Source organism: Phyllostomus hastatus, unplaced genomic scaffold, assembly GCF_019186645.2.
Source record: "Phyllostomus hastatus isolate PE091 unplaced genomic scaffold, TTU_PhHast_1.1 phas_scaffold_193, whole genome shotgun sequence".
Classification (NCBI taxonomy): domain Eukaryota; kingdom Metazoa; phylum Chordata; class Mammalia; order Chiroptera; family Phyllostomidae; genus Phyllostomus; species Phyllostomus hastatus.
This window is the reverse complement of record NW_025334015.1, coordinates 1,426,901-1,444,340: the sequence shown is the minus strand read 5'-3', so window position 1 is coordinate 1,444,340 and position 17,440 is coordinate 1,426,901. Positions and strand designations below refer to the sequence as shown.

Here is a 17,440-nt window from a genome sequence, read left to right as displayed (position 1 = left end):
AACTCAGAGAAGCCAGCCCCAAAGAAAGCCACTGAAGGGGTCAGCCTGTGAAGCATCTTGGTGCGGGCAGGTCCCAGGACCTCCTACCTCCGCAGCCCTTCTCGTCCGACCAGTCCCCACAGTCATTCTCTCCGTCGCATTTCCACTGGCTGGGCACACAGTGGCCGTTCTCACACTGGAACTGGAAGTAGCGGGAGCAGTTTGGGGCTTCTGTGGGGTTTTCTGGGGGATTGAACGCACTGTCAGTCACCTGCCCTGCACCAGTATGAATGTGAAGCTCTCGTATGCATGCAGCCCCTTACACCCCCATCCCAGGACAGCCTGAAGGTCCCCACCTGATGGCCCCAGAGGAGATCCAGTGAGTGACCAAAAATTAGTCCACACACTCAACCAAAGCCCATCTATCTACCCAGACCCAGACTCGATACCTGAGCTTTTGACACTTGACCAAAGGGACAACCTAACTACTGATGACAACCCAATGGTGACAATGATGCTATTACACTGTGGCATCTAAAACTTTTGGGAGAGGAGGGGGAAGCTCACTTTGAAACAATTACCATTAAATCCTTACCCACCATGGTCCTTATACAGAATGTGAGCTTCCCAACTGGGGAAGGAAAATTGGCAGGATACACTGAGGGAGCAGGGCAGGCGGAGCCGCTGCGCCAGGGCAGGGAGCAGTGAGGGCCAGGCGGAGCTGCACACTCACCGCAGCGGGCCTCGTCGGAGCCATCCCCGCAGTCATCCGTCCCATCGCACTTCCAGACCAGGCTGACGCACACCCCATTCTGACACTGGAAACTGAACTCGTCGCAGACCTTGTGAAACTCAGGGTCTTGGGCTGACAAGAAACAGACACCATGAAATCCTGGCTCCTGCCACGCCGAAGAGCTCCACATAGTGAAGCTGCTCAGAAACCAGAGGGAAGAATAGAACTCCTCCACCCAGGGACAGCCTAGCGGAGGAGTGGCTGTGAACGCGGCCCAACACAAAATCATAAATTTACTTAAAACATTGTAAGACTTTTGTGGATTATGTGTGTACTGTATTTAACGTGTGGCTCAAGACAACTCTTCTTCCAGTGTGGCTCAGAGACTCCCAAAGGCTGGATGGCCCTGGTCTTGTGGTAGAATTCCTTGGAAGCAAAAGTCATTCTACTGCAGGCCTAACCCCCAGGATCTCAGAATGTGGCAGCATCTGAAGACAAGGTCTTTGAAAGGGTGATGAGGTCACAGTGAGGTCATCACGGTGAAGCCTGACCCCCCGTGGCTGGTGTCCTTGTGAGATGGGGGCACTAGGACACAGACAGGCCCAGGACACAGGGAGAAGACGGTCACTGGCACGTCAAGGAGACAGGCCCCAGAAGAGAGCAAACCTGCCAACGCTTGGACCTTGGAACCCCAGCCCCAAACTGTGAGGAAAGGTGTTTCTGTTGTTTGGGCCTCCCCCTCCGTGGGCCTTCATGCTACAGTGGCCGAAGCAGACAAGTCCAAGCATAGGCTGCTCCACACAGGGCAGTTTCAGGACTGGGGCCACCACAGAGAACAGGGCACATGCTCCATAAGGGGCAACAGGCAGGAAGATGAGTTAATACCCAGGCTGCCAGGTATGGGTGAAGACCACCAGAGCGAGGCAGCGGCCTGACTAGAGTGATGGGGGCAAGGAGGTCTGTCAGACAAGGAGACACTTGAGCCAGGGCCTGGGTCCTTCTCTGTCTCCTCTGTAGACATGTCAGCAACTAACAAGCATGACCTCTGAAGCAAGAAACATAAACCTGCCTTGCAAATGCAAGATCGGACATGCACCTGAGACCTGTGAGCCAGAGGCGTCACCTCCCCGCCCACCCCACTCACAGCATCCTGCAAACGCCGTGTCCTCATCTGAGCCATCCCGGCACTGCACGATGCCGTCACACACCATGGACTGGAACAGGCACTGCTGGCGGTTCTTACACACGAAGTCCATGAAGCGTGTGCACAGGGGCTCTGAAAGGGGGTTGGGGAAGAGGACCCTGAGCACTTGGGACCAACACACCCCGGCGCATGCTGGAAGCAGGAGCAGCCACCCGTTCCTGAGCACTTGCTTCATGCCAAGCCCTGACTGGAAACACCCGACACAAAAGCCCATCACTGAACCCTCAGGACAACTCGAAGAGAGATGTCACTGTCCTGCTCTCACAGGAGAAACGAAACGAGACAGCAGCACACAGGGCTTGGCCAAGAGCACACAGAGAGGAGTGTGAAGCAGAGGCCGGAACCCACAGCCCTCTGCCAGGAAAACCCAAGCTCTGAGCCACTGTCCATGTGACAAGCTCTCTGACATGGGGTGGTGGGGGGTGGGGACCTTCACAAAGGAGCAATGTCACAGATGCAATCTTTTTGCAGCCTCCCGCAGCTTGCAGCTCAGACACTGAAGCCCCAGTCCCCAGTGTGACTGTACACAGGGCCTTGCAGAGGCGACAGAGGGTGAACGAAATGCGTGCGGTAGAAGGAGGTGAGTGCGTGTTAAAGGGACCCAACAGGACCCATGCTCTGGTTAAGACAAGACACAGAGATGCCCGCACGGAGACAAGGCCAAGGGGTGGGGGGCAGGGCATGGCTGAGGCACCGGTCCTCTGGGTCTCCCACCAGCCCCGCCCACCGCCCACTTGGGATTTGCCCCCCTCCACTGGGGCGTGAGACAACTCCTCAATAGGAAGGCACGTGCTCCGGGCTCTGTTCCTCCCAGACACAGGCCAGCTCACTCAAAAGTGCAATGTGAGCAGGAGCACCCGAGAGGAGCACTGGAGAGGAGTGGTCTAGTTGGTGCCATCCCCATGGGGAGCCCTGGGGGCGGGGGCGGGACTCACCACACCGCTGCTCATCAGAGCCATCTGAGCAGTCCCGAAGGCCGTCGCAGTGCTTGCTGGAGGGGATGCAGGTACCGTTAGGGCAGCGGAACCCATTGCACTTCTTCTCTGAAAGGGAACATGACCGTGGGCAGGCAGCCCGAGGAAAGAAGCAGGCGCCCCACGCGGTTGGTGCTGGGGGGGGTGCACCCTGGAAGGAGGGCCATTTGCAATGGCTAGCACACGGCAAGCGTGTAGTGTGGGACCTAGCAGTGCTGCCTGCAGAGATGCAATCTGCCTACACGGGGGAGAAAGGACTTGTGCACACGGTTCTTTGCCCCGACACTGAGAGAGACTGAAAACCACCTGCATGTCCATCAGTGGGGGACCCTGTCATAAACTGTTACACACGGGGTGCTACACTGTGACAGAGACTGAAGAAACACTGTGTAAAAAAGTGTCCTGGGTGCTCCTGTGAAACCGAACAAGAGCACACAGCACGTCTGACCTGACAGATAAAGGGTGCAATCACAGTTTCCCACGAAGGCAGCGTGGGCACTGGGCAGACGGGCAGGGAGCGCTTACTGTGTAACTTTTAGTATTTTTTTCCATTTTGAACCATGTGAATATGTTATGTTACCCACTAAAAAAATCGAGTATATGTATTTTTTAAAAAGTAAAAACAAAGCTTCAGTGAATGGGAAAAAAACATAAATCCTGATGATAAACACTGGCTTTTAAAGCTCTCTTAAATAATTCACCATCTTGATTCTTTAGGAATTCTAAGCCAAAGCCCTTTTGGAGAAAGTTTGTCCCAGAAATGTTAAGAAACAGGTTTCTCATTTAGCAAAGGATTCTTGCCACTGGGTCACCCTTTCTCCTCAGCAGACAGCCACTGCCCGACCAGAGGCAGCATGGCCAGTCCAGCAGGCCAACATGGCTGCTGCAGACACAGTCCCCGTGGACCGTCCAGGAGGCCAGGTAAAGCAAGGAAATGGGTTTTAATCCTATAAAAAATGATCAGTCCTAAGAATGTATTCGAAAGACATCAAACAGAAATGGCAAATGAGCACCACAGTTGGAAGAAAATGTCACTAAGTATAAAAAGAGTTTTTAGCTTTGGGATCAAGTACAGGGCTGAAAACTGCCTGTTTTCTGTACTCTGTGTGCGATGCCTGGAGAGCGACTGGCCACCAAGTGACGTGGGGGGGGGGGGTCGCCCAAACCCACAGGACGGTGTAGCCCTGGGGTCCAGCCCCCGCCTGAACTCAGCAAGGTCCTTAGCGTTATACTCATTTCTTGCCTGCCCCCCAACCCCTTTTTCCAGTGGGGAAGTCCGAGCCTCCAGACCTCCAGCTCCCTATGGGGCCACTGTGACCAGCTGGAAACCTTCATGTAAACCAGCAGCAGTTAGTCAGGGCCTAGTGACCAGGCTGGCGCAGTCTGCCCAGAGTGCTTAGCAAGCAAGAGGCAAAGGTGGCAAGTGTTAAGAAAGTCTTTGAAAGTATAAAGTCAAAATCACATGAGATAACGCCTACTCATTAAACTTGTGAAAACAATTAAAAAGAAAATGTAATACCAAGGGAGACTTGGGGAAACATACAATATACTACCATGGAGATGTTTTTTAATATAATCACTTGGAAATAAAATTCAGAAACACTTAATGAGAATCAGAACCTACACCCCTGCAGTTGTATCTTAAAGAACGTGCCCCAGGAAGGCGTAGGTCCTCTGTGTCTGCGGGTCCTCCACCAGCTGACTCTGCCAACCTCTGACAGAAAACCACAGGGGCAGGAGTGTGGGGCCGCAGAGCACACAGCTATCGGGCCAACTAGGGTCCTGGGGCATCACAGGTTGTGGCTCCCACACAGTTTCCTGGAACCAACCCCCAGCAACACCAAGGGATGACTATATCTCAGAGGAAAAATGGGCTTTAGTTTCCAAGGACACAAAGAGTTTTATTGTGTACTAACAGTGTCAATGAAAGCCACTGGCATGCCCACCCAGGGCATAACGAGGTGACCTAAGTCTCAGTCACATAAAGTGAATATGCTTCTGCCAGGAAAGTGCTAACGGCAGAAAAACGCGGAGAGAGGGCACGATCCTGGTTAATAATGTAACAGGAAAGGACCATGGTGTGTGACAACACAGAGATAGCGACTGCAGTTCCATGGAAACCTGGACCCTGTGGGGCAAAACAGGAAACACACACACTGGTCTCTGTCTCTGGTGACCAGCACGGGCTCTTCAAGCCCTGGCAACTCCCAGGAAGGAGAGAGGGATGGAGACTGAGTGAATAATCAGTCATGCCTATGTGATGAAGACTAAAAACCCCAGCAGCACAGGCGTCAGAGAGCCTCCAGGTTGTGGATCCCGTGGAGGTGCCGGAGGGTGGTGCCCAGACATGGCTTGGCAGCTCCACATGCCTTCCCCAGGCCTGCCCTCTGCACCTCTTCCGCCTGGGTGTTCATCTCTGCCCCTTATCATAGCCTCTTACAATAAGCAGGAAAACCTAACTGTTCCTCTGAGGTCTGTGAGCCATGTTAGCAAATGATCCAACCCCGGGAGGGCACATGGGAGCCCAGGTTTGCGGCTGGTCCGTCCGAGATGCCGGCGCACTCAGACTGGGGTTAGAGACGGAGGCAGGGAAGGGGAGAGCCTTGCGGGACTCAGCCCTGACCTGTAAGAGCTGATGCTGTCTCCAGGAAAACAGTGGCACAGACCTCTGTAACTACACTAGGGGTGCCCTGCTGATGTTGCAGAACTGCCTGGTGTAAAACACACACTTGGTGGCCCAAAAGTGTCAGAAGTGTTCTACACGCATTGAGAGTGGAGGAGAAACATAGGGTTGTTGCTACAGACACAGAGCAAGAGGGCAAGGACAGGAAACCTTATAAATATTTGGTGTAAAAAAGCATTTCACATATTGTGTTTTTGTGGCAGCTATTTTGTGGTTAGCTTCTATTGTGAAGGTGAGTGCCTACCTCAGAATTCGTTTTTAAATCAATTATACTGAAAAGGTTCAACTTCTGGGTGGGTAGGCTATTTTCTGTAAGGACCATGACCAGGAACCCTTGGTCACAAAGCCTGCTGTGTGCACGGGAGCTGCTGGCAGAATACTGGCAACAGGGCTGTCTTTGGTACCCTGGGTGCATTAGCTGGTCTCCATTTGTTTTCTGCACAACTGTCACGGAAAAGCAGTGCGGCAGACTGCCTGCCTGGGAACAGAGCCTGCACGTGTCCCGGGGAGCTACGCAGGGCTAGGCGGGCAGAGAACGAGGATGGGGGCAGAGAATGGGGCTGCAGGGGCGCATGGGCAGGCGAACACAATCGTCTCCTGGCTGCCACCCCCCAGCAGCACGCACAAACGAGGGTGGCTCCAGCTGGGGCCGAAGCACCCACACTTACCGCAGCTGGTCGGATCCTCGTCAGAGCCGTCCTGACAGTCCACATCCCCATCACAGGCCCACCGCTGGGGGATGCAGTGCCCGTTGTGGCACTGGAAGTTGGAAGCCTCACAGGTGTGGTAAATGGCTGCCCACAGAAGAGCAGAGAAGCCATCAGTGCTGCCCCTCCTCGCTCCCCCTCAACCATCAAGGAGCTGCTGCCCCAGTGGGAGGGCTGTGCTAGGGGACATGGTGGGCACTGAAGCTTCTGCATTTGTCCTTGCCAGAACGCAGGCACCTGGAGCCACCCCTTCAGACAGGGCGAGGCCAGGGGTCAAGGGGTTCACAAAGGGTGCACAAGCAGAGATGTATGTGTTACAAAGTCATTCACTTTTCACAATAAAGGTAAGAATCATTCCTCTTCTGCATATGAAAAACAGGCTTAGAGAGACCAGGCAACTTGTCCACATTCACAAAGGTAGTTATGTAACAGCACAAGGGCTGTCCAAGTCCAAAGCCTGCGCGGCGTCTGCTCACCCGGGCTACCACGTCTCCTCACAGACATCATCTCCTGCCCCAGATTCTGCAGCCAGGGGGAGGCGACAGCAGGTGCTCAGGAGACTGGGCTGTAGACCTGGTCCAGACACTGTCTACGGGCCTCATCGACACACCAACATCTAAGATCCCCTGCAAGCTCCGAAAGGCCATAGTTTTACAATTCTAATTAAACTACCCAATTTCAAATGTGGAAAACCTCACATCCAAACAGCATTAAATATGTGTCCAAAATCACAAAGCAAGCCCCAGAAGCTAAAATGGCCTATAGACAGCACCATCTACCAGCAACCTCACTACATGATGCCCACTGTGATCACTGAAGAAACAGCAGCAGCAAAACACAGAGCCGCTGCCACACATGAACAGCCTCACTGCAAACCCAGGCTGAGGCCGCCTAGAAATCATTCAGAACCTTCTCAAGGCCTTGGTCAAAGACTTGGTCAGATGCATAATAGCTGCTTCAAAGCCGACAAACACTACTAAGCACCTTCTCCATCAGGTTCCCCTTCCTCCCCTGAAACAAGAGCTGTTTGTGTCCACGACCAAATGAAAGCCAGGACCGCATTATTCCGGGGGCACAGAGTGACAACTGAGAAAGAGGGGCTCACTGTTGGCCTCACCGCCTGGACTGGACGACTGCTCAGCAGGAGGCAGCAAAACAAGCCAGCACTGGAGTGCAAGCTGCAGCCATGCATTCAGTCGAGATGGCTCGCCACGAGCAGCTTAAGGGTTGGGAAAACTGGTTTCCACTACCCTCTACAATTCCTACTGAATTTGAGGCTATTTTTGCAGCAGGTGGGAATACAAAGAACCCGAGTCTTGAAGCCCCTGAACAACAAGTGGCAGCCAGCTGGTCATGGCCTGCACAGCTCTCTGAAGCCCATGGCCACACCAACAGCACGCAGACCTGTCTATAGAAGGCCCCAGTGTTCCACAGACTTCAGCACTCAGAACCCACAAAAGCTCTTCTGCAAACACGCTCATCTCTGCCCTGGCTGGTGTGGCCCAGTGGATTGAGTGCTCGCATGCAAACGAAAGGGTCACTGGTTCGAATCCCAGGCAGGGCACATGCCTGGGTTGCAGGCCAGGTCCCCAGCAGGGTATGTGCATGAGGCAACTACACACTGATGTTTCTCTCCCTCTCATTCTCCCTCCCTTTCCCTCTCTAAAAATAAATAAAATCTTTTTTAAAAGCTGTGAGATTTATATATAAAAATAAAGTGAAATATTACTCGGTAATAAAAAATGTGGTAGCACAGATGAACTTAAATGGAGAGTATTATGCTAAGTAAAATAAGTCAGTCTGAGAAAGAGAAATATCATATGATTTCACTTATATTTAGAATCTAAAAAGCAAAATTAAAAAATAGAATAGAGACTCATGGATCCAGAGGTCAGAGTGACGGCCCCCAGAGGGGCACGGGTTAGGGACTGGACGAGAGACGCAAAGATTAAGCAGCACGAATTGGTGGTCAGAAAACAGCCACAGGACACAAGGGCAGCACAGGCCCAGAGTCAGCGGTGCAGGCCCAGGTGGGCACGGGAATGCTGGAGCACCTTCGGTGCAGCACACGACTATCTCACCTGCACCCCCGAGAGCGGTGCAGAACAACACCATAAGTGAAAGTGAAGGAATCCATTTTCAAAAGTTGTATTGCTGGTAAAATAAATGTGCCTTGTAGCTGAAAGAACAGTGAACTGTAAAACAAAGCAAGTGGTCTGGTAGGAAACCAGACCTGCCCTCACCACGAGGTGGCTAAACAAAGACCCCATATCTCCTTCCCTGGAGGGAGTTAAAGCAGAACTGAGTGGCAATTTCCAGAGCAGGATGCAGAGAAATTTCACGCATTAGGCAGTGAAATTTGCTGTAGTTCTCCACAAGATCCCCAGTCCCAGGCTCTGCCCCCATAATGGATGTGAGACCCAGTCAGTCAGTCATAAAACACTGTGTGACCAGCATGCGGAGCCTGTCGTCCCACAGGAGAGCCAGAGCCTCACTGCACGGGTCCACGGTCAAGCCTTCCTCTGACACTCCCATGTTGTTTCCAAGTTTATTTTTAGTGGAATGCTACCCCACAAGACGCAAGCACAGCTTCAGTTTTCCCTGTCTGGGGAACCCCTGAGCCTCCGCTCCAATACCCGAGGTTGTCGAGTGGCACTCAACACATTGTCCGCAGATGAGGGGCCCATCTGCAGGCTGTTTCTTGTTGGTCTGGAAGCAATAAGCAGCGGAGCCATGATAATCAGCTGCATATCCATCACTCAGGACACTGTCCAGTTCAACTTCCCCGTGACAGGGCAGGACACAGGTGTGCCCTTTGTCACCCACTCACCGCAGGGCAACTCTCCTAGCAGCACAGCACTGCCTGAGCCCCGAGGCCCATTTCTCGGGGCTTGGACTCTGCCACCAGCAAGGGCCCACCAGCCCCAGACAGATGTGTGCTTGGCAGACAGCCCGGGAACACTGACCCGTGCAGTTGGCTTCGTCAGACCAGTCCCTGCAGTCGTTGTCCCCGTCACACACCCAGGAAGAGCGGACACACAGCCCGGAGCTGCAGCTGTACTCGTCGCTGCGGCACTGGTGCGCTTCTGCAGGGAGAACACAGGCATGAGTGTGAGGACAGCCTTCTCCGCCCAGACTTCTCCCTCTAGTGCCCGAGCTCCTGAGGGTTATGGATGCACCATGAACGCTTCTCATTGACTGCTCAGCACGGGAGTGGATGGAGACCTGAACCAGGAACGGGAGGTCACTGAGGATGGCTTCCAGCCATGCTCGCCACTGGCTGCCACTAGGGAAGGGAAACCTTGCCCATTGATCTCAGCGCACTTTACAAATAGGGTCATTTTCTATGCTGGCTACAATGAAAAAGAGGTTGGGAAGCAAGCTCTAGCTGCCCAAAGAGTATTCGCAAGGAACAGCAGGCTTCTAGAGACAGAGCCTGTGGTTTCAGAGAAGGAGCCATGGGCAGTCTGAGCCCTGGTCAATCAGAAGCTCGGCTCGGGGAGGCGGGTCCCTTACCACAGTGACTTTCATCACTATTGTCTCCACAGTCATCTTCAAGGTCGCACTTGTAGGAGAGAGGGATACAGGTCCCAGACTCCCGGCAGCGGAACTGTGTATCCAGGTCACAGATGGTAGTGGCTGACATGGAGAGAGAGAGGACACATTCACCAGGTTCAATTAGTCCCCTGAACACCAACTTCCCACTGGAAAGTCAATTCAGCACGAGAAGGAAGCAGAGTTAAATCGTAGCAGCAGAAACAAAACCTAGGCTTATGAAGCAGACACAGCAGGAGAGCCTGACATTTACAACCAAGGGAGGTGAGAGCCTGTCTTCCCACAGGCAGCTTATGATTGGAACAGGGCTAAGGAAAGTGGAAGCTGGTGTCTGGCTGGGGAGAGAGTGACAGGCTGCACTACCTCCTAAGACGCCCTCAGTGGGAGGTGTCTTCCTAAGGAGGCAGACACACTCTTACGTGGAAGACCGCCTTTAGGAAGGCCAGTTTTCCACATGAAGCTGCTTGCTCCCCCAGATGGCAGAGGTCAGAGGTGGTATGCAGGCAGGTTTCCTGCAGCAGAACATGGCCTCTGAAGTCCATCAAGGCTGTGTTTCAAACCCCAGCTCTGCCTCTTCCTCAAGCAATTCACTTTGCCCTCCTGGAGCCTCCACATGAAAAGGCAAAAAAGGCGACGTGGCCAAATGCACACAGTGACAGCAGAAAGACTTGACACATATCTCACTTCCAGCACCCGCAGCTCATGAACAATTCCAGGCCTCTGTTCCCTCTTCTGTTACATGAAGATAATACCTACCATAAGGTATTATTATGAAGATAAATAAGAAAGCAAGTTTGGGACCAGAGTCCGTTAAATGGGATGTAAATGTAATGAGCCCAGACTGATCACAGAGTGAGATACCCTCCCTCTTCTACAGAAGCCGCCTGGGCCGGGGCCCAGCCCCTAGAACCAGGAGAAGGACCCTGTGAGAAGGGCTCTGGGAAGGAAGACCACTCTCCGGAGCAGCAGGTGCGGCAGGCACCAAGACGGCCAGACCCTGAGCTGGGTGGGGGTGCCGGGGCTGAAAGCCTGGGCAGCACTGTGCTCACATGTCCTCGGCAGCACAACTTGTGCTCCATTTCTTCTCTGTCATTGAGCTCGTGGTGGGAGGCAGGAGATAGGTGCAAAATGACCAGACTGCAGAGGATTCACATCAAAACCCCAAGCACCTCAGGACAACCCAACACAGCTGTTGAAGAAGGAAATCTGCTCACAACACAGCTCTCGCCTCCCTCTGCTGCAGGCCCCCATCTTCGCCAGCAGGCAGCAGACAGGGCGCCTCATTTAACCTTCCAAACAGCAGTGATCCCCAGCACTGTCCCTGTCCCACGCCCCACAGAACAGGGAAGCCCCGTTTTGCCTCCTCAGCAGGGAGACACAGGACCAAGAAGCATCACACTCTCTGTCCCCAGGGTCCCCAGGCTCCAGTTTAACCCCTGCTGTCCCCCAACCTCCTCACCTCGGCCACATCTGCCAAGTCTGAACCTGAGCCACATGGAATTGTGAGAAAGCAAGTCTTAGGGTCCTGGAAAGGTCAATCCAAGTGCACACTCTAACCCAAGCAAGAGGGGGTAAGAACCAGCTGCACACTCCACCCAGAGGAGCTCCAACCATGTGGGAATCTGGGGGTCCAACGCCAAGGTCACAGCTGGGTGGGGAGGGCAGCAGCCCCTGAAGATGCAGAAAGGTCTTTCTCTTAAAACACAGAACAAACAAGACCCAGACTTGCCATCTAGCAAAAACCAAAACCCAGGGGCCCAAGCAGGAATCCCCAGCCAAGGAACATGAGGTCAACACATTTATAGCTCTCTGCTTCCACCAAGCCTAATCACATCTGGAAAATTTTCTTGCAATGTGTAAATCCTAAGAAATATCTCCTCTCCCACTCTGATAGGTAATAAACTCCTTTCCAGAATCTGCTCCAAAGCAGTTAACATTTATTAATTTTTAAGGAGCTTTGGCTATTCCCCCACAAATATCAGACCTTCATAAGACTGACAGGTAGAGAGAGTTTTATTAGTGCTGATTTTGCAGAAATAAAACACACACACAGAGGCTAGCTCCCCAAATCTGCCATTCAGGAAGCTCTTGTCCCTTGGTATGAAAGGTACCCACTGAAGCCAAGGGAAAACTCTTAAAAAAGGTCTGGTGAGTGGCTCCAGTAGGACAGAAGAGGCAGGACATAACAGGCAAGGCCCAGAGCTGCATGCTGGTTGCCTCTTGAGTGGCTGTCTGCGTGGACAGGCACAGGGGCCTGCGTAGATGTGCAGGTGGCAGGCCACACATCGCCACCAAGACGGGAGCACACAGAGCCAGAGACCCCCTTTCCTCTGTCCTTAGGACATGAGATAACAAATGAGCTTCTTGATTTCCAAAGGTAAAATACTGAAAAGAGAAGCCTTCAGACTGGTTTCTGGCCTTCCAGCTCTGGCTGCTCTGGTCTTTCTCCCACGCAATTCATTCTGCCTCCAGCTAATCCTTCCAAAGGCTTCAGCATGTCATGTCAAGTTCAAGGGTTCCCAATGGCACTGCTGATAAAGACCAGAGGGCCTTGTGGCTCCAGGCCCCCCACCCTGACCCAGCTCCCCCTACCCCAGTATTCCCACTAGGTTCTCAACAGCCCATACAGTCTGATTGCTGGGCTTTCACACTACTGCTCCTTGCCAAGAATCTTGCCCCTCCACCTGTGCTTGGCTGACCTCCACATGTGCCCAACCTGAGTCTGAATTGGGTGACCTGGGCTTCTCTGTCACAACACTCACCACTCTTGTGTAAATGGCTACTTGCTTTTATGACCTCCCCTTCAGACTTTAAACCCTGAGTCTACTGTGCTCACCACTACATCCCAAGTCCCAGTACAGAGTCTGGAACAAAGGGTGTCCCATACACCTTTGTTGAACATGCTAACGACTGACAGGGCCCAGGCCATCAGAGCTACTGAAAATCACCTCGAGAGCCACACGTGACTTCAAACCCTGTGGACAGAGTCACATGCTGCAGCAGGCAGGTCTGAGAAATGCAAGGGTCCCAGTCGAGGCTAGTACGCAGACACGCAGACGTCCCCATACTCCGGACAGAACCAGGCCACACCACTGAGGTACAGCAGCCTCTGCGGAGCCCGGCAGGCCGCAGGCACCCACTGGCAGTGGGAGCACACAGCTCTGCACCTGCTCCCCTCTCTGGACTAACAGATCAAGGACTGGCCCCTGGTCACCACGCAGGCCACCAGCTTTATGACAGTAGCAGGGCCATAGTGAGAGCCCGGCCTGCCAATGCCCAAGTAAACTCTCTTCCAGCCTGTGAGGCTCGTTTGCAAATCTCCTACAATGATGTAGTTAACTGATATACAGATAGGTTTGTTTTCATATAGTAATGTATATCCAGCTCAGGGTGGAAACATGTTTTCTCTGTTCTCCGAACACACCCATCAGCTCAAACAGGCATCACTGACCACGAGGGCCCAGCCAGCACCCAGACCAGTGGTTTTCAAATGACATGCAGCAAGAACTTCCAGAACTTGCAGTGCCTGACCACTGAGTCAGAGGCACAAAACCTGTTTTCCCTTAAGACTGTCAAATAGAAAAGTGACAACAGCCCCCACAACAATGGCCATCCAGTGTGAATGAATCAAAACTATACCTGTTTTTGTCAAAGCAGCCAAAAACATAATTTTTGCTGTGCTACAGAATTTTAGTAATTTGTGTGTGCCAGAAGGTGAAAAAGGCTGAAAACCGAGGCCCTGGACTGCCAACCCCTCACGGGAGCTGGCCAGCCTTCTGAGCAGCAGTGAATGCTGTTTACTCGCAAATGGGGCCGCGCCAGACACTCACGGCAGCTCCTCTCATCACTCATGTCCCCGCAGTCGTTGTCCGAGTCACACCGCCAGATGCTGCTGATGCAGTTCCCGTTGCTGCAGCGGTACTGGCTGCGGAGACAGGTGCTCTCTGGCAACCAGGGGCAGGCAGGGAGGAAGCGAAACCAGCATTACTCTCACTGACAGACCACAAGACTTTCTTGAGTTTCCATTTCTCTTCCTCCATTAATGTGTCTGAGGTGATACAGAGGAAGAGGGTGACTGCGGCCGCACACGGGCGGGGATGGGGCTCCGACAGGCCCCTCCTTTCCTCTCCTGGTTAAAATCAAAGGAGAAGAGGCAAGCCAGGGCTGCATTTAGAGGTGGTTGCAATGACGCCGACTGGCCCAGTGGGTAGAGACTGCGCATGCCAGCATTAGCAAGCCCTCATCACACAGGACGCCCTTAGCGATTGCACCTGTGGTCCCACCCCAGTGGTCAATGTGTCTGTGGCTACCAGTGCCACAGGTAGTTATGTGTGCTCATCCATACTCAATTTCTCAACCAACTGGGCTATGGAGACTTTCTTTACACAGTCTGAAGGTTTTTTCCTACCACATGACTTCTTTAAAACAAGCAGCCGTAACTCCTCATGCAGAAGAAACACCCTGCTGGGTAAAGGTCAAGAACATGTGAGGACTGGCCTCTTGTTTAGGAAACCAAAGGCCTTTTACAGGGAATACAGAAAAGCCTCCTTTCCCCTTCTTTTGAAATTTAATGTCAAATCTGTTTCTTTTCAAATAACTTTAAAATGACTTACAGAGCCTGAAAGATGGTTTCCTGTGTCTAAAAGGGAAGGCTACGCTCATATTTCTAAGGGAGACCCTCGGGCGGCAGCATGTGAACCACTGCCTGAGACTAGGGGGCTGTGGTGAGAAGGCAGGTTACTGTCACAGGGCAGATATGGCCTGGGTCATGAGGAGCAGTGGGACTCACACCACTAGCTGGGCACTGCGTACAAGGCCCCTCCCAGGGCTCACCTCACTGACAGAAGTATGAGGCTGGGACTGGGAGGCAGTAAGGGTATAAATTAGACAGGAAAGAAAAGATTGAACAGCTTTTCAGAGGAAGAGTTTAGAGAGAAAGAGCACGATGAGGCTGCTACAGGTCATGGCTTGGAAATACAGATGCAAAGCTCTTTCTAATGCTGGCCTCAGAGTGCAGGATATTTCAGGCAGGGGTGGCACCAAGGGGAGCAAGGCCATGAGAAGTCAAAGCTGTTCCCGTTCCCAGTCCAGTGGGTCCAACTTACAGGAAGCTGCAGAGCTGTAATGTGGGGTATGGGCAAGGAGAGGAGGTGGCGGAAGCAGAAAAGGAAGGTAGCCTCCAAGCAAAGCCTGTATCACTTGACATTAAACCGAAAACACAAGCCAATGTTTTTACATAAACAGCTTAGGGCTGTTCTGAATGAAAACCAAAATGCCGCAGGCCCAGAAACTGAACCATGTGAGTGTGAGTGCCCAGCGATTTACTTTTTCCTGTGGACACTTTCTATGAACTCAGGAAGATTGGGGAACAGAGAGCCCTGGCAGAGGAAAGAAAAACAGGAGGGCAGTGGGCAAAAACAAAAGGGACGCACCTTCTTTGACGCAGGTGTCATTTCTCAGCTCATAGCCCCGAGGGCACTCACACCTCAGGTCGCCAGAGGGCAGAACAGTGCTGGACACGCCCTCCGGACACCGGCAGCTCCTGTGCTGGTCGGCTCTGGGCAGGCACAGCAGGTTGCATGGCCGGGGCACACAGGCGTTGCTTCCTGCAGAGAAAGCACAGGCGATGGCACCACCTTAACACACCAGGGGGCAGCGAAGGGAGGCCTGGGCCCCAAGTACCTCAACGTATAGATGCCACAATGTGAAACTCGGAGAGAGAAAGGTGATGTGGCATGCGCTGGGGCACCTACTGTGCCCACCACCTCTGCTCAGAGCCTTCAGGAAGGTTCCCGACCCATGAAACCTCAGTGAGATCAGCATTCCCCAGAACCACGCAGGGAATTTAGCACTGGGAGGCTGAAGGGCACCTCATCATCAGGGAGCTGAGGCTGGGAGAGGTTGTATCGTGGGGGTGTCAAAGGTGGTGCAGGACAAGCCCAAACCGATGCCAGTCAAAGCTGTGCAGAAACAATCTCCGAGCATGCAGAGGAGAGTCAGGAGGCAAAGCAGGCTTGGCAGGGCAGGACCACACCAGGGACCCGGGAGGTGGGAAGGTAGATGGCTTTGCCATCCCAGCTCTAGTCCCCCGAGGCTCATCCAGTGTCCACCCTTGGGCTCCTTACTGTCTCCCTTCATCCTTTCCATAGCACATTTTACTTGACTTAGCTTGAGTGGGCTTCCATTCCTTATGACCCCAAAGCCTTTATTTAGAACATACACCTGGCTGTTTAGAACAACCAGGTGTAGACAGAAATCCAGGACTCCCCTGCTCACCTCCTTTGTGCCCAAGTGCAGCTGCTAAGCCACAGGACTCATCAGGCACATCGTCACATAATGAACCTAGACAAAGATGAGCTGGTGTGCACCTGCCCCACTACTTCCAACCTCTTCTCTGCTCAGCTTTCCACAGAGGACGCCCAACAGGGGCTGTGAAACCCCTTGCTGTGCTCAGGACAGAAAACCTGTGTGGGTGACAGATGATGGACAAGGAATGCTCCTAACTCCAATATCTTTCTGCAAAGGAGAGAGGGCACATAAACCATTTTGGAACAGCCGAAAAAATGGCAACATGAAAGCCACACAGATTTGGAATGTACCTTATTCCTTTTGTGTGTGACTATTCATCATGAAAACGGGAAAGATAAATATGAAACTCCTGGTAAAACTCAGCTGACGGTGCCCACCCCCGAGCTGGCTCAGAGACAGAAAGGCCCACCAGAACGCTGTGCAGCAGCTCTGTTCCGCCAGCCAAGGCTTCAGTTGCCTGCTGCCGGGCCTGCAGCCAGAAGACAGGATGCAGTAGAGACAGTTGGCACTGACAGGCAGGACAGCACAGTTAGCAGCTCTGGTGTGTGGGCACCCAGTCAGCGTCCAACTGGCATAACAAACATGAAAGCCACATGCGGCAGCAAGTTCTGATGTCAAGGCCTACACAGGACATCACTAAACAAACAAGACACACACAGCCGCTGAGGGAAGTCCACATGGAGAAACATTCAAAAGGGTTTCCCAAATAACTTGATAGCCCCCGAGCACAGGTGGCAAACACAAGGCCCACGGGCTGAATTCAGCCCAGTGGAAGCACCAAGTTCCTGGCCCCTAGTTGAATAGTTACATATATATAGTCCTAAAATTACATTTGGTCCTTTGAAGGCAACCGCCAGGCTAATGTGGCCCCCGGAGAAAGTGAGTTTGACACCCCTGCCCTAGAGGTTGAAAGTGCCACACAGGTGAGTCACCAGCTGCCTGCGGCCGAAGTGGCAGGCACCAGTGGAGGCTGCTCTGTCCCACGGGCAGGAGCTGGTCCTTCAGCAGGGGGCCATGGGCCGCAGGCTACAGGAGGGCATCAGCAGCTACCACTGAGGGACAACAGTGCCACAGGAATCTGAGACCCTTTCTCTGTATTCCAAGGACAACATATATTCAATAAGAACAGAACCTTTGGAAAATACTCACAGGGTACTTTCACACAGGTGGTGTCTATAAAATAATGTCACTGGCATTTTAACATGCAGAACAAATGCTCCTAACCAAACAAGCAAGAGCCAAAAGTACAGAACCCAGATGGGGTACAGCCAATCAGGAGACTGGTCTAAAAAGAGA

At 52.8% G+C, this 17,440-nt stretch overlaps 1 protein-coding gene across 4 annotated transcripts in view; it reads right to left on the bottom strand.

Annotated features, from left to right (window-relative positions):
* The window catches only part of SORL1 (sortilin related receptor 1), a 155,564-nt gene that overhangs the window by 40,627 nt on the left and 97,497 nt on the right, over positions 1-17,440 (bottom strand). For all 4 annotated transcript variants that reach the window (XM_045860140.1, XM_045860143.1, XM_045860142.1 and 1 more), the window contains 9 exons: positions 15,268-15,441; positions 13,666-13,779; positions 9,797-9,919; positions 9,247-9,366; positions 6,242-6,367; positions 2,852-2,959; positions 1,857-1,988; positions 713-844; positions 88-222 (listed from right to left, as the gene is read on the bottom strand). In XM_045860140.1, the coding sequence (XP_045716096.1) occupies positions 88-222; positions 713-844; positions 1,857-1,988; positions 2,852-2,959; positions 6,242-6,367; positions 9,247-9,366; positions 9,797-9,919; positions 13,666-13,779; positions 15,268-15,441 (1,164 nt within the window). The remainder of the gene's footprint in view (positions 1-87; positions 223-712; positions 845-1,856; positions 1,989-2,851; positions 2,960-6,241; positions 6,368-9,246; positions 9,367-9,796; positions 9,920-13,665; positions 13,780-15,267; positions 15,442-17,440) is intronic.